Source organism: Ovis aries, chromosome 2 (assembly GCF_016772045.2).
Source record: "Ovis aries strain OAR_USU_Benz2616 breed Rambouillet chromosome 2, ARS-UI_Ramb_v3.0, whole genome shotgun sequence".
NCBI classification, from domain to species: Eukaryota; Metazoa; Chordata; class Mammalia; order Artiodactyla; family Bovidae; genus Ovis; species Ovis aries.
In genome coordinates this window covers 3,029,234-3,045,404 of record NC_056055.1, presented here as the reverse complement: position 1 = coordinate 3,045,404, position 16,171 = coordinate 3,029,234, and the positions used below count along the sequence as shown (strand labels likewise).

The window sequence follows — 16,171 nt, the reverse complement described above, 5'->3', positions numbered from 1 at the left end:
TTACACCTCTGATCAGGAACCCAAGAGACAACAGATAACTAACAAAGCACTGAACGTTAATAAAGTCAATACCTTTTTCTTAAGCTCTTCTTGAGAAAAATGTTCCACTTGAAGCCGATTGTGTTCTTCAAGGCAAATACTCAGGTAAGATGTTTGATCACTATAAAATGAAAATGTTTCTTCTGCACAAAAAAAAAAAAAAAAAGAAAGAAAGAAAGGAGGAGAGAAACAGAACATCAGAAGAAGATCCTTCCCAGACCCACCCCAGCACAGTCCATCTAAGGCACTCGGAGTTGGGTGAGGGGGCGGGAGGGGCGTGAGCACTCGTAGGGAGTTCAGTGCCCCACCTCTGGGGCAGGAGCCCTCTTCCTGGGTCTCTACAGGCTGGTATCTCAATGTCCAGGCTCATCATGGGCCATAGGCTTTCCCTGGGGCCGATTCTAAATTATAACTGGCGTATCGAGTGTTGTGTCTGCAGACCATTCTGAGTGGCACAAGTAAACGGTGATTTTTCAGTTTAAATAAGGGAGTGATTCTGTTTAGAAAAATCAGATGTGACCCTCAAGCGTAGAACTCTAGGGAAATAGAAAGTGCCTGATGTGTTTTTTCCCGGCTCCAGAGTCCAGCGTAGCAGCGAGTCCACACTGAGAGGAGAAACTGCCTGTGAGATCTGTGACGGGGAGTCTTGGGTCACCCGTGGAAGGCTCTGCTTTCTCTGAGCAAAGTTCACATTCTCACAGGGAGTGCGGGGGCAGAGAGGGGCCCGGCTATGCACTGAGGGGAGCAGATCCCGCTTAGCCCACGTGGGGAAGAGCTGATACGCTCCGAATGCTGTATCTTTACTTCAGAGTAAGACGCTGTTATCTGGACTTCAAAGGAAGATGTCCTGGCTCAAATCTGGGTGTCTTCACTTGTGATGTGATGTCAGCGCCTACTCTACCCGATGGGTTGACGGTCAGGATCAGGGGTGAGACGTTAAGAGCCTGCCGCTGTGCCTTGTACACAGCAGGTGCCCAAGACATGTTGACATGTCAGTCACCACTGCGATGACTGACGTTAAGCATACATGCCAGCACCCAGCTAGAGACACGGAAAGGCTGAAGATACCAACCCAGAGTCTAGCCAGGTTCTAGCCAGCACATGCAGGCCTCGTCGCTTCTGTTGTGCCTGACTCTTTGCAACCCTATGGACAGTAGCCCACCAGGCCCCTTTGTCCATGGGATTCTCCAAGAATACTGGAGGGGGTTGTCATTCCCTTCTCCAGGAGATCTTCCCAACCCAGGGATCAAACCCGGGTCTCCGGCACTGCAGGTACGCTCTTCATCATCCGAGCCACCAGGGAAGCCTGGTTCTAGCCAGAGAGGGGGCCAAATGCTGCTGTCCTGAGCAGAGCAGGGCAGGCACCCGGGAACTCCCAGGGCGATTCGAAAAGCAGGCATCATGGGGCCCCCCCTAATCACGGCCCCTTGTGGTCACAACAGTTCGGAAAGCAGTACTCCAGCAGGAAGCAGCAGTTTCACCCCCGTGCGTCTTCGCAGCGGGTGCCTGGGGAGGCCGGGCCCAGATGTTTGGGGCAATGAGGGCTGCTGATCCGGCAAAGGGGATGACGAGGCCCCGAGGTTATCTGGAGCTAGAAGTCAAATGATGCAGAATACAGCGGCGGCAGCAAGCAAGCAGTCCCGCAGCTGGCCCTCTGGGAACTAACACAACATGCTGGGCCCCAGTCGCCACCGGCCAAAGCCACCTGAGTCCAGACCAGAAGGGCAGCAGTAACACTGTCCCTGCAAAAAAGGCTCCCCAGACGAAAGCCCCAAGGTGCTCCGTCTCCTACCGAAGCCTGAGGACTCCTGCCAAGCTCAGCCACGGCCCTCCAAGTGCAAACGCCACGGGGAAACGCATGCAAGGGAGCGAGTACCTTCCCGCCGCCGGATCTCGCTGATCTGCTCCTCCAGGGCCTTCCGCAGGTGCTGGTACGAGAGCACGTCCCACTCCAGCCGCTTCCGCAGGGCAAAGACACTGCTCAACTCAGCCTGCAGGGCGCTGACGCTGGAAAAACAGGATACCAGAATCTATAAAAGGTCTGCTCGTGCTGTAAGATGCAAAACCCCGCCAGCCTGCCTTTGATTTTTATGTCATCTGTGAGGTGTTCGTCTTTTTTTTCTTTTTCTGGCTATAAAAGTAAATACAGGTTCAGAGAACACTTAAAATATAAAAGTGAAAAAAATGTTTTTAAATATAAAAGTACGAAAAAAGCAAAAATTACTACAACCCCAACATCAAAGAACACATGGCAGACTGTCTTCCCTCCAATCCTTCTCCCTGAGTATTGTTATAAGGTTGAAATAATACTGGACACATAAAACTACATTGTGCATTGTTCATTTAAATGCCTCCCTCCGTTTTCAGAAATAATTTACAAGCATCACTTTTAATGACTAAACAATATTAAATTGGGTAAACGACCCAGCGTTTACTTTAAATCTTCCCCTATCAGTGAACATTTGGGTCCTTTCCCAAGTTTCTGCTCCAGAGGTAGCTAGGTAGAAATCATTTAACTCCTCGGAATGTTCCTCTGTTTGGAATACTGTCTTGCACAGGCTTGGGTATGGAAGGAAGGCTCTGGAACGTCTGCTGTGTCACCCAAAAAGAGGTGGCGCTGGAGGTTAAGGGCGAAGGGCAAGAGGGATAAGAAAAAGAAAAGGGGAAGAGTGAGAGCTGATGACTGGAGGGAGTGAAGGATCGATCTAAGGCTTAACAAAAGACTAAAGTGGTGGGTTGGCCATTCACAGATGAAGAGTCAAACGGACTTTTGTTTGAGGGGTGGGACGATGTAACAATACGGTACTCACCTGCGCAGAGGGCTTGCATGAAACCAGCAACCCAGAGCTCAGGGGAGGCCCTGAGAAAGCCCACCTCCCAGAACCTACACTGACGGGGGAGGACTGTCCCCCCCGAGTTCTCTCCAGTGATGGGAACACCCTGTATCTGCACTGATGCGCACGGTACACCCACCAGTGGGTCGTGCCTACTGAGCATCTGAAAGGTGGCTACACACCGAGGCACCGAATGCCCAGTGTGTTAACTCAAACGTGCAGTCACACGGCTAGTGGCTGCCGGACTGCACAGCGTGCTTCCAGGCGGGGCCCCGCGGGGGAGCGTGCGGCAGGGGTCTGAACCTGCCCCACGGCTCCTGCAGACACCTGAGTAACATACGTACTGTTTCCCTCAAAGTTTCTGCGCCGAGAGGCTTGCTTCTCACCCAGGTCAGCTTCTGAAGACAGATTCCTCGCAGCAAGACTGGGTCAAAGCAAACGAACATGCTTTGCGACTACCGAAATGCCTTACCGAGTCAGAAAGCTTGTTTTAAATACCAAGAAATACGTCCCTCTGTCTTGCACGTGACCTTTTGTTCCCCGAGAAGGTCCATCAACACTTAGAAAATGTAGGAAAGAATTTATCAATGTGAAAAAATCAGAATTTTTTTTTTTTTTTTTTTAGGGAGCAGGCCCATCAGCTTTCATCAGGTTGTTCTAGAGGGGTCCGCAGCCCCAAATGGTAAGGAGACGCTCTAAGATACGAGTGCCACAAACTCAAGTCCCCCTTCTCCTCCAGCGACTCCCTCCAGCTCCGTCCATCGAACTGCACAAAGAAATCAACATCTATTGGAAGGAAAACAAACCATCATGCCTAATCTCCTATGCTCGCTGCTTTGAAGATGGTTCATTGTGAGGCAGCCTCCTTGCCAGGGAAGGGGCCCACCCAGCAACTTGTACCTAGTTCCATTTCAAGACAATCATAATGATCAATTTGTAAGGCTGATGGAAAACCTCACAGAGGTGTCACAGCACGGCACTCGCTCGGATGCGGTCGTGCTGCAGACACATTTAACCAGGGGAAAAAAAAAGAAAGACTGCTTCAGCGAAGCTTCTGCGACGAGAGCTGGGAAGAGCTGACTGCTTCACTCCTTTCTCTGCTTTCTGACAGGGTGAAGAGCACACAGCTGCTCCTGTGTCTGTCATTCCTGTTTCCCCAACTCCAGGGTCCCTGCAAGGCGTGAGGAGTCGGTGGAACAAAAGGAGGTTCACTCAGAGAGGAAGGACAGCCCTGCCCCTTCATCCTTCCGGGGAGGAGCCGGGGACGCCTGCCCCCAGGGCGCCAGCACTCACGGGCTCCAGGACCGCGGCGGTCAGCTCCCCTGCCTGACCTCCCCTGTAAAGCGGGCACAGCGCTTCTCCTTCAGGTGTTTTGAGGAGTCAGTGAGATGCCATAAGGGAAAGAGCTCAGCACAGTGCCTGACACACACAAAGATGCTCGATAAACATCACTTCCTTTCCTCCACGTAAGTTAATGACTCCCAAACAGCAGGTACTTACAAGCCCAACCTTCTGCGACTCGTGAGTCACAGCCACGATTTTCATCTGGAGAGGATTTAAGCCCTCCAGGGCACATGTGGCCGTATCTGGAGACAGCGCTGGTTGTCACAATCGGGGCAGGGGAGGGTGTCATTGCCACGCGGTGGCAAGAGCCAGAGCTGCCGCTAAACGTTCTACGATGCACCAGACGGGCTCTCAAGGCAAGAAGTTGATGTTAGTCACTAAGTTGTATCCAATCTTTTGTGACCCCGTGGACTATAGCCCAGCAGGCTCCTCTGTCCATGGGATTTCCCAGGCAAGAATACTGGAGCGGGCTGCCATTTCCTCCTCCGGGGGGCCTCCCAACCCAGGGATCGAACCCGCGTCTCCTGCGTTGCAGGTGGCTTCTTCCACCACTGAGTCACCTGGGAAGCCCTTGACAAAAATGTATCTAGCCCCAAATCCCAACAGTGCTGAGAATGAGAAAATCTGAGTCACAGGCAAATACAAACTGCCCCCTGTCCTCAAGATGAGAGCTGTGCATAAGGGCCTCGGCCCAAGAGCCAGGGAGATCTGAGCTCTGAGAACCTTAAGTGTAGGGGCTTGGAAATACCCTTAACATCTCCGGGAGCAGACATCCATTTCTGTGACATGGGTCTGAAGTGTCGCTGTGAGGAATGAATCAGAAAGCTGTCCGTGGCCAGCTGCTCTCTCCCCACCCGCTCTTACCAACTTCAGTTACAAGTACGTCACCCATCTCGTCACCCACCTTTCGCTGCCAGTTTGCGGGGGAGAGCAGCCCTGAGGGCGGCTGAGCCCCTGAGCCCACAGCTCTGCCCTCTGGCTACAGCACGGTCTGAGGGCTCAAAGCCCCCTGCAAGCTGAGTGTGCACACAACGGGACTGTGAGGCACACGGGCACTTCTCACATCACTGCTAGTCTTAACAAGCGTTACATCTATCGAGTGTTTCCTCTGTGCCGGGAATCAGGACTTCACATTATCAGCATCATGTTTTACACAACCCTCTACGGTAGGCAGGGAGGTAGGAAAACAGGTAGGTCTGTAGGCAGGGCAATCTCAACGCACAAATATTGATAGATATCTTGAGGCTCAGGGTGAAAAGTGACTTATCCAGGAGCTGAGAGTTGCTGAATGCATTTCGACTCTGAAGATGAACAGGAAACCTTTTAAGCATCCCTGTTAGACGCGGTCCTGGCCCGCCCGGGTGCCACGCACGTTTTGATTCATTAAGGAAGAGCCTGCAGAACTCAGAGCCGCCACCTGTGATGCTGAGGAGGGTGACGGCAGTCGTTTCTACCCACAGAGCCTCTGGGCACCCAGAGTCAGGGCGGGCGCCACGATTAAGCCTACTTTACCCACTCCCCACCTGAGGCCCCCAGACTACTCGACCCCACCCCAGGTGAAAATGGCAGCAGCAGAGGCTCTTAAAGAAGCTCCCTTTCAGGGCGAGGCTGACTCCAGAATCTCATCAGCATGCTTTCGTTTTCCTTAAAACTCACTTCAGATTGAGATCCTGGACATTGTCTCGATGTAGAAGAGTTGGGGGCAGGAGAAAGTGAAGTCGCTCAGTCGTGCCCGACTCTTTGCGACCCCATGGACTGTAGCCTACCAGGCTCCTCCCTCCACAGGATTCTCCAGGCAAGACGACTGGAGTGGGTTGCCATTTCCTTCTCCAGGGGATCTTCCCAACCCAGGGATCAAACCCGGGTCTCCTGCATTCCAGGCAGACACTTTAACCTCTGAGCCACCAGGGAAGCCCAGGGGGCAGGAGAGGGGGGTACTTTAAAGAGGGATTTCATCCACTGAGTATCTCCCGAGGGCCTACTGCGTGCCAGCCCCTGCGACAAGCACTGGGATACACGGACAGCAGAGAGGGCGCTGGCCCACAGGCGCTGATGGCCGGAAGAGGCGGCCAGCCATCGCAGACCGGTGACGGAGGGACGGGAGGGCCGTCGTGAGGGCAGAAACGCAGAGGGGCGCCTGTCCTGGGGGCTCGTGCAGGCCTCCCGACAAGGGGGGTCCTCGAATGCTTGAGGATGAGTAGGGGGCAGAGCAGGGTGCAGAAGCCCACTGAAGGCAGAGGCAGGGAACCCGGCCCCGGGGACAGCGAGGACTCTACATATGACAGCTCAGCTGGTGAAGGATCCACCTGCACTGCAGGAGACGCTGGTTCGATTCCTGGGTTGGGAAGATCTGCTGGAGAAGGCATAGGCTGCCCACTCCAGTATTCTTGGGCTTCCCTTGTGGCAAAAGACAAGGAGTGGTGAAGGGTGAGTTTCCTCAACCTTTTATGATGGAAAACTTTAGACACAAACAGATGAAGACAAGCTGACGTCATGAGCCCCCACCCACCCGCAGCCTGCCCTGATAGCCGGGGGCCGAGGCTAGTCGTCCTCTGTCGGCGTGCCCGCCCGCCCCGTCCGCTTCTGTGCAGCCGTGAAACGAAGCCCAGACGTTGATACCCTTCCACCTGTCACCATCCCACCATGCAGAGGGGTGACCTCTGCACAGGAGAAATCACTGAGGCCAGCCGGGGCTGGGCCCAGAGGGACCCAGGGGTGTCAGCTGCCTGGACCCGACCAGGGTGGGAGCCAGGCCGCCAGCCGACCGTCAGCGTTCTCACCATGCCTCTCGGCACCACCCCGCCGCGGCAGTCCTGTGAGGACACAGGCCACGCCAGGACAGACACGCCGCCATCACTCATCACCCGCGAGACTTCAGACAAGTCATCTCACCTCCCCAAGTCTCCATGGCCTTATTATGGAAAACAGGGCCAGTAATGCCATTTACCTCTCAGAGCGGCAGTGGGGGTCACGAGAGGTAACGCACATGGAGGCACTTTCTGTATCCATAATAAGGTCTGGTGAAAACCTCAGTAATTAGTATTAATGATATTTTTATCCTATGTGCGTGCTAAGTTGTTTCGGTCGTGTCCGACTCTGTGCAAGCCTATGGACTGTAGCCCACCAGGCTCCTCTGTCCATGGGATTCTCCAGGCAGGAATACTGGAGTGGGTTGCCATCTCCTTCTCCAGGGGATCCTCCCGACCCAGGGATCGAACCCGTGTCTCGCACATCTTCTGCAATGCCAGGTGAGTTCTCTACCACTAGCACCACCTGGGAAGCCCTTTTATCCTATATTTGTTGCCAAAAAAATCATACCGCTCTTGCTAGGAAACAGGAATACCTGATTTTAAAAAGGCAATCCCTGTCCAAGTATCTTAAGCTTCCTAAGCAAAGTGGGAAGTCTCTGCTGCCTCAGAAATGGCAGCATTTATTCAAAATACGTGCATGTGCTGTATGTGTGACACGGCCAAACAGAAACCCTTACCTGTCTGAGTCCTGCAGAGATTTTACCAGGTGTGCGTAGATGTCCCGTTCTTTCTTCACGACCTGAATCAGCTCTTCATAGCTTAACTGTTGCTTTTCCTGAAAATGACACGGGGCATCTGACATTAAGAGAAGAATTCTGAAAGAGCGCATCCTTACACTATGCAAACACATGTGGACGCTTCTGGTGTGTAAATCCAAACAAAGGTGATCCCCCGTGCCAGGCTCTGGATCAGGCCGCAGTCGGAGAGCGCCACCTGCAGGCGGAGTGGGGAACGACCGCCCACAGCAGAGGCGGCCGCGCGCAGGGCTCGTCCACAGTGGGCACGTTAGCTGCTGCGGAAGGGGCATCTTGCTGCCTGGCTGCCGTCGGTGAGACCGCACCCCCACAGAGCTGCAGGCCGTCGTTCTCACAACACTACGAAGGCTGCCTTTCCACGTGTGTTCTTACTCCCAAGAAAAGAAATTCCTCAAACAAAACCTGACAATATTAGGGACAGGGACTTACAGGGAAATAGAAGCGGTCGGGGGGTCATGCTTCCACGGCGCTGTGAGCAGACTGGTGACAAAGAGATCCAGCGTGGACCTCTGCCACTTGCTAGCTATGTGACCTCAGCTAACAGCTTTGCAAACCTCTGAGATTCAGGCTCCTCGTTTACGAAGCGGAATGTAATTTTATGAATTCCAGAAATGTGAAGCTTTTTTTACAGTTCAGATCTTGGCTCTGGCACTTACCAGTTCTGGGGCCTCAAGAAGCTACTTACTAGAGCCACTTGAAAAATGGTGAGAAAGAGTCACCACTTTACAGAGTTATAAGCAGATAAAAGTTCAATTGTGTGCTGGAGGAACCAAGGATCCCAGGGGAAGAGGCCAATTCAAGTACTGATGCAAGAAAAGTCAAAACCAATCCATGTCCACAGCATTCTGCCACATCAGAACACAAGGAAGTGCTTAAATAATGGAGCATTGTCAAAAGGATACAGGAGCCAGTTTGAAAAGGCCAAGCCTGGGACAATTTGAGCATCAAAATAACGACCGTAACAGATACAACCCCCTGAGTAAAACCGAAGTTCACGTCCACAGGGCCATGGGTAAATTAGCAGATGGGAAGAACAGCAGGCTTTTCCTTACAGAGAAACGCCTAACAAATGGGGAAGAAATGATGCAGTTAGAAGAACCGCCGTTTGTAACCATCACGGTACTAAACAGCTCCGCATCCATAAAAGGAGGCTGAAGCTGATGGGCAAGAGTTTGAAGATCGGAGAACTTACCTAACTCAGAATGCCTCCCCTCAAATACTAATCACAAAGGAAAAAAGAGCAACTGCGTAGTCGAGAGACCGGGCAGACATCATCCTCACAGGTACCCAAGTCAGCAGAGCCAGGAAAGGGACAAGTCTAAGCCACGTGCCGTCGGACAGGACACGCTGAGAACTCAGCCTCGCTCCCGGGACACCCTGCCAGAGAGGCCTCGCTGAATCCTGTCACCAGGAAGCGTCGCGCAGACCCACCTGAAGGATGCGCCACCGGAGGCCTGGCCTGGACACTTCGGAAGTCTCAGGGCCATGAGCGTCAAAAAGACCGAAGACGAAAGACTGTGAGACGCAGCGCGTGACCCTGAACCGGCCCCTGCGGTGAGGAAGGGCGCTAGCGGGCCAGCGGGAGAGACGCGCACGAGCCCGAGGGCGGCAGCGGCGCAGGTCCCCGCCGGCCCCTGGCGTGACGGCCGCGTGGCGTCACACGGGGCTGCGTCCCCTCGTCCAGGAGCGCACACTCGAGTACTTTATTCTCATAATTTGCTTATAAATCTGAAATTATTTCAAAATAAGAAGAAAAAGTAAAAATAAAGGAAAGTTAATGTGTGCACAACCCCTGGCATAGACGAGGTGCCCGAATGCCAGGAAGACACCTGGTCTGTGCAGAGAGGGGCTGCAAACGGTCCTCATGTTTCACGTGGCCTGAGCCTGGCTCCTAAAGCTCAGGTAACGTCCTGAGACGGCGCTTCCGACCCCGACGGACACTCAAACATGAGGCAGGGGGAAAAGTTCCATCTTTATCTCCACTCACCTCTACCTGAAGTTTAGCATTCTCTTCACTGAGGAGCTGAAGGACACTGCTGCTGCCACGAACCCCAGCAGGACAGCACCAGTGCTCTCCCGAGATCTGGTCAGCAGAAGAAACACAGGCCCTTGGTACACACTGCGGGCATCTCAAAACATTTATTCCCATCACTACTTCAAAACTACCACAGTCACTGCTCGCCACTCGAAAGCGGCACCAGTTTTTTGTATTTACAGCCAACTTCTCATATTTTGATAATCAAATTTCAAAATAACTGGTTTCCTTTATAAACCTGTGCACGTATTTTCTGCATATAAATACTTTTCCAGGGAAGAAGGCCTTGGCTCCAGCAGATTACCAAAGGGATGCAGAGGGCAAAAAGGTTAGGAGCCCATGACCTGGGAGAACGCTGCTATGCTTCCAGACCTGAACCAAAAAAAATACCACCAAGGTCAAGGCAACCCTGCCAATGAAAGGTTTCAAATGCTAAACCACTTGTTGGGTCATGAGAAGTCAGCCACCCACACCGCTAGAAAGGTCAGGCCCTTTTGTAATTCATGTCACAGGTCAGTGGCTCAAGGTGTGCCCAGCTGCCTCCGTACACAGTCCTCAGCACCAGCTGCCACAGGTACACATCGTGCGCGCAGACAGAGGGCCCTGGGGAGCGCCTGCGAGGAACTTGCCAGGGTATCCAGACGAAGAGGCCATCAGCCATGGTGCTAAGCGCTCTCTAGCATTTTCCCATGTAATCCTCACAAGCCAGTGGGCTCAAGGCCTTACCACTCTCCCTGTTTTGGTGATGAGGGAACCGAGGCACGGAGTCACAGTTGGGAGGCAGAGTGTGGACCCAGGCGGCCAGGATCCAGGGCCTGAGCCCTTCAATCTACCCATGAATGACCCACAATGGATGCAAAGCCCTGGGAGCTTGGGGAATATGACACAGTCACTGTCAGCCACATTAAAGGTTAGCCAACACCGACAAGGAAAATTAGAAAACCTACTATGCCTTGAGCATCTACCATGAGAGGCAGGGATGGTTAAGAGCGTGTGACCGTCCTTATTAGCTGTGTGAACTTGAACAAGTCACTCAGCTTCTCTGCACTTCCATATCCTCACCTATAAACAGAGGGAATAATTCTACATACTTCACAGGGCTGTGAAAGAGATGAGCTGAGCTAATCTGCACGAGACTCTCGCGCTGACACCCAGCACGGAGTAAACACGTGGTGAGCGTCAGCTGTAGTCACCAGTGCCACACCCCAGGCCGGGTCCGTCACACAGGGCATCTCCAATGGCGACAACCAGCCCAGCAGGCGCATCAGCCTTCCCACCGCGCAGATGAATAAACTGATTCTCCGAGAGGACAGGTCGCGGTTTTGAGTCCACTCAGCAATTAAGTGGCAGTCAGAATGTGTGCTTAGGTACATAATAAACCGAGAAGGACTAGAAAGAAAGATGAGTAAATATGGACCTTGGGTGGGTGGATGGTATAGACTCCAGCTGTAGGATGGACGCACCCAGGGAAAGAACCCCGACCCTGGGGGCCTGACCTGGATTGCTCTGAGCCGGGGTGGAAGCCCCAGAAGACCGCCCGCTGGGGTGCGGGGCCTGGGGCCCAGCTGGGCCCCTTCCCCTCCTTCCGGCAGCCGCTGCTCGCCTCAGCCTCTACTCTCCACCTGCCAGCTGGCCACACCTGTGCTCCCTTTCCTGGCCTTCCGTCTCCACGGAGCCAGGAAACCCCTCCACCTGGGCTCCCCAGGGGGAACAGCCCCTCCTCCTTGGAGACCACGCTCCAGCAGGCAGCCCCCTCCAGGAACACCCTTCTCACACCTTTAACCCTGGTCCAGCCCCGAGGCATCCAATTCACCTTCACCCACAGCCCGTGGACCAACCGCGTGTTCACAGGCCTGTGGACCCCTCGGGGCAAGGGGTCATCCTGAGCCAGGCACACTGCTTGGCACAGGTCAAATGCTGCCACAGATGCTGAAATGCTGAGTACAAAGGTACAAGGCGAACACAGGGACCAATATGAGTCTGAAGAGGAGACCCCTGTGGATATTCTGCATAATGGAAGTCAGAGTGAGGCAGTGTCTTCCCAGAAGCAAATCGCTCAACCATGTTAAACAAATGAACTCTTTGGAGCCGTCTGGGTCCCATTTCATACATCACCTATTCCCCAGCGTTGAATCATGCCCGATTAGAGTGAAGTCATCTGGCTCCCTGGGCAGAGCTGAACACCACTGGATCTCCTTGGCACAGAAGCAGAGGGCCAGGTGGCCCGAGGGGGATCACAAGGAGCCCCTGCCCCCTACCCTCCACCCTGCCCCTCCACACCAGGCAGAGCCCTGGAGAACATGCCCTTTGGTACCTGTGAGTCTCCAGGACGTTCCCAATACACACTCCCTTTCATTGCTGTTTTGCTCAAACTCTTCAGCCTTGGATCCTACAGCCTGCCATCAAAAGCAGTTTAACTGATGCCCGTATGTTATTTCTAATCATCTCAGGAGGTAGCGTGTAACTCCCCATTTTACAGATTAGGAAGGTGAGTTCAGAGAGGAGGTGACTTACCCAAGGTCACAGAGTTAACAAGCAGCAGAGCTGACAGGCCGACACCAAAGCCGAGGCACTGTCTGCTCTACCAGTTTCCTCAGTGACTTGAAGGAAACACATGGAATGCCCAGACCTCAGTCTGGAGAGGCGCAGACACGTGAAGAGTAAGCTTAATCGCTCACTCCTTGGTAATCAGGGCAATTCAGTAGCCTGGTAGATAGAGGCTGGTCGATTTCAGGAGCTATGTCACAGGTCTGCAACAAAGACATTTGTTTTACTACTCGGGAAATTGAGCAGTGATGTCCCAACCATGTCAATAGCCAACCTATAAATCTCTGGCTGCGGCAAGTTAAACATGGTCAGTGTGTTTTACTCTCTGTCCTTCAATTCCCTGACCATCCAGCTTTAATTCTCAGGATCACAGATGATTAGAAGGAAAACAGACTGCCCAGAGTCAGTGGAGACGTCATGACAGCCTCAAGTTCTTCATAGAAACGGGTAGAGAATAAACTCTAAAGTCAACACAAAACAGCCAAGGGCAGAGCAAGAAAAAAAAAAAATCCACGTTTTCTACAAAGAAAGAACTACAATCTGAAAAGAACACCTTTCTCAGGAGGAAATGTACTGTCGGCTGCAACAGCTGGGATTTCTTAAACTGACACCTAGAAATCTCCAGTCCCTAAATGGCCATTTATAATCTTTTATCCTCAATTTGCAATCACTCTTGCAGAACAGAATTAAAACCTTTGCTAAAATACGTAAGTATTTTTGCAGTCATTCACACATCACCAGGATCTAACATACAACTGCAGAGCCCACAGGATGACTTTATACTTGTGGTTCTAAGACATATAGAAACCATTAGCGCAAAAGACTGAAGACAAGCGGACACAGACGATCAAACTGGAGACACGGAATTTCACAGCATTCAACAGTCCAACAAATTCAGAAATGCTTTGTTCAACATTTACACCACTGTTTACATCTTTAAAATATGATTCCTAATAGTAAAGTTTAACTAAATATATTCAAATGAGTGACGATCTGTCCATCTAGAAAACCTGATGGGCTGCTATCTTATTTCAAAACAAACTGTGCCTCATGAAAAGATGCTCAATATCACTAATCATTAGAAACATGCAAGTCAGAACTACAATGAGGCGTGACCTCAAACCAATCAGAATGGCCACCATTACAAGGTCTACAGATAATAAATCCTGGAGAAAGTGCGGAGGAGAAAACAACCCTCCTATACTGCTTGTCGGGGTATAAAATTGGTGCAGCAGTGGGGAGAAAGGTAGGAGATGCCTTAAAAACCTAAAACAGAGCTGCCATGCGATCCGGCACTCCCACCCCCGACAAACGTCCAGAGAAAACCCTAACCTGAACGGGCACAGGCGCCCACGTCCACAGCAGGCAAGCTGGACGCCCATCGCTGAGAGGATGAAACAGACGTGGCGTGTGTGTACACGTGTGTACACACCTTATCTGGTGTGTATATATATGTGTGTGTGTGTGAGTGTGCATGTAGCTGTGTGTGTGTGTGTATATATATATATACACACACACACACACATATGTACACATCTTAAGTGGTGTATATATGTGTGTGTGTGTGTGTGTATGTAGCTTCCAGAAGAACATCTATCTCTGTTTTATTGACTATGCCAAAGCCTTTGACTGTGTGGATCACAATAAACTGTGGAAAATTCTGAAAGAGATGGGAATACCAGACCACCTGACCTGCCTCTTGAGAAACCTGTATGCAGGTCAGGAAGCAACAGTTAGAACTGGACATGGAACAACAGACTGGTTCCACAAAGGAAAAGAAGTACGTCAAGGCTGTATATTGTCACCCTGCTTATTTAATGTATATGCAGAGTACATTATGAAATTAAAAGACGCTTACTCCTTAGAAGAAAAGTTATGACCAACCTAGATAGTATATTCAAAAGCAGAGACATTACTTTGCCAACAAAGATCCGTTTAGTCAAGGCTATGGTTTTTCCAATGGTCACGTATGAATGTGAGAGTTGGACTATAAAGAAAGCTGAGCACCGAAGAATTGATGCTTTTGACCTGTGGTGTTGGAGAAGACTCTTGAGAGTCCCTTGGACTGCAAGGAGATCCAACCAGTCCCTTCTAAAGGAGAATAGCCCTGGGTGTTCTTTGGAAGGAATGATGCTAAAGCTGAAACTCCAGTACTTTGGCCACCTCATGAGAAGAGTTGACTCATTGGAAAAGATCCTGATGCTGGGAGGGACTGGGGGCAGGAGCAGAAAGGGACAACAGAGGATGAGATGGCTGGATGGCATCACTGACTCAATGGATGTGAGTTTGAGTGAACTCCGGGAGATGGTGATGGACAGGGAGGCCTGGCGTGCTGCGATTCATGGGGTCGCAAAGAGTCGGACACGACTGAGCGACTGAACTGAACTAACTGAGACTACATCATGAGAAACTCTGGACTGGAAGAAACACAGGCTGGAATCAAGATTGCTGGGAGAAATATCAATAATAACCTCAGATATGCAGATGACACCACCCTTATGGCAGAAAGTGAAGAGGAACTAAAAAGCCTCTTGATGAAAGTGAAAGAAGAGAGTGAAAAAGTTGGCTAAAAGCTCAACATTCAGAAAACTAAGATCATGGCATCTGGTCCCATCATTTCATGGGAAATAGATGGGGAAACAGTGTCAGACTTTATTTTTTTGGGCCCCAAAATCACTGCAGATGGTGACTGCAGCCATGAAATTAAAAAACGCTTACTCCTTGGAAGAAAAGTTAAGACCAACCTAGATAGCATATTCTAAAGCAGACATTACTTTGCCAACAAAGATCCGTTTAGTCAAGACTATGGTTTTTCCAGTAGTCACGTATGGATGTGAGAGTTGGACTGTGAAGAAGGCTGAGCACCGAAGAATTGATGCTTTTGAAGTGTGGTGTTGGAGAAGACTCTTCAGAGTCCCTTGGACTGCAAGGAGATCCAACCAGTCCATTCTGAAGGAGATCAGCCCTGGGATTTCTTGGGAAGGACTGATGTTGAAACTGAAACTCCAATACTTTAACCACCTCATGTAAAGAACTGATTCATTGGAAAAGAATCTGATGCTGGGAGGGATTGGGGGCAAGAGAGAAGGGGACGAGAGGATGAGATGGCTGGATGGCATCACCGACTCGATGCACATGAGTTTGAGTGAACTCCGGGATTTGGTGATGAACAGGGAGGCCTGGCGTGCTGCGATTCATGGGGTCACAAAGAGTCGGACACGACTGAGCGACTGAACTGAACTGACTGATACATATGTATATGTAAGAGAATATTACTCGGCCATAAAAAAGAATGAAATAATGCCATCTGCAGCTACGTGGATGGACCTAGAGATTTTCATACTGAGTGACGTCAAAGACAAGTATCATATGAGAACCCTTATGTGAGGAATCTAAAAAAAAAATGATACAAATGAACTTATTTAAGAAGCAGGGATAGACTCACAGACAGAACAGCAAAGCTGAGGCTACCAAAGGGGCAGAGGAGAGAAGATAAGCTGGGATCTGGGATGAATAGACACACACACACCCCTAGATACAAAACAGATAAACAAGCACCTGCTGTATACACTGGAGAAGGCAATGGCACCCACTCCAGTGCTCTTGCCTGGAGAACCCCAGGGACAGGGGCTGCAGTCCATGGGGTCGCTAAGAGTCGGACACAACTGAGCGACTTCACTTTCACTTTTCACTTTCAGGCATTGGAGAAGGAAATGGCAACCCACTCCAGTGTTCTTGCCTGGAGAGTCTCGGGGACGGCAGAGCCTGGAGGGCTGCCATCTATGGGGTCACAAAGAGTCGGACACG

At 51.2% G+C, this 16,171-nt stretch overlaps 1 protein-coding gene across 23 annotated transcripts in view; it reads right to left on the bottom strand.

Annotated features, from left to right (window-relative positions):
* Positions 1 to 16,171, bottom strand: part of CDK5RAP2 (CDK5 regulatory subunit associated protein 2) — a 181,388-nt gene that overhangs the window by 75,195 nt on the left and 90,022 nt on the right. For all 23 annotated transcript variants that reach the window (XM_027964063.2, XM_027964061.2, XM_042242791.1 and 20 more), the window contains 3 exons: positions 7,705 to 7,802; positions 1,916 to 2,046; positions 73 to 182 (listed from right to left, as the gene is read on the bottom strand). In XM_027964063.2, coding sequence (XP_027819864.1) covers positions 73 to 182; positions 1,916 to 2,046; positions 7,705 to 7,802 — 339 coding nt within the window. The remainder of the gene's footprint in view (positions 1 to 72; positions 183 to 1,915; positions 2,047 to 7,704; positions 7,803 to 16,171) is intronic.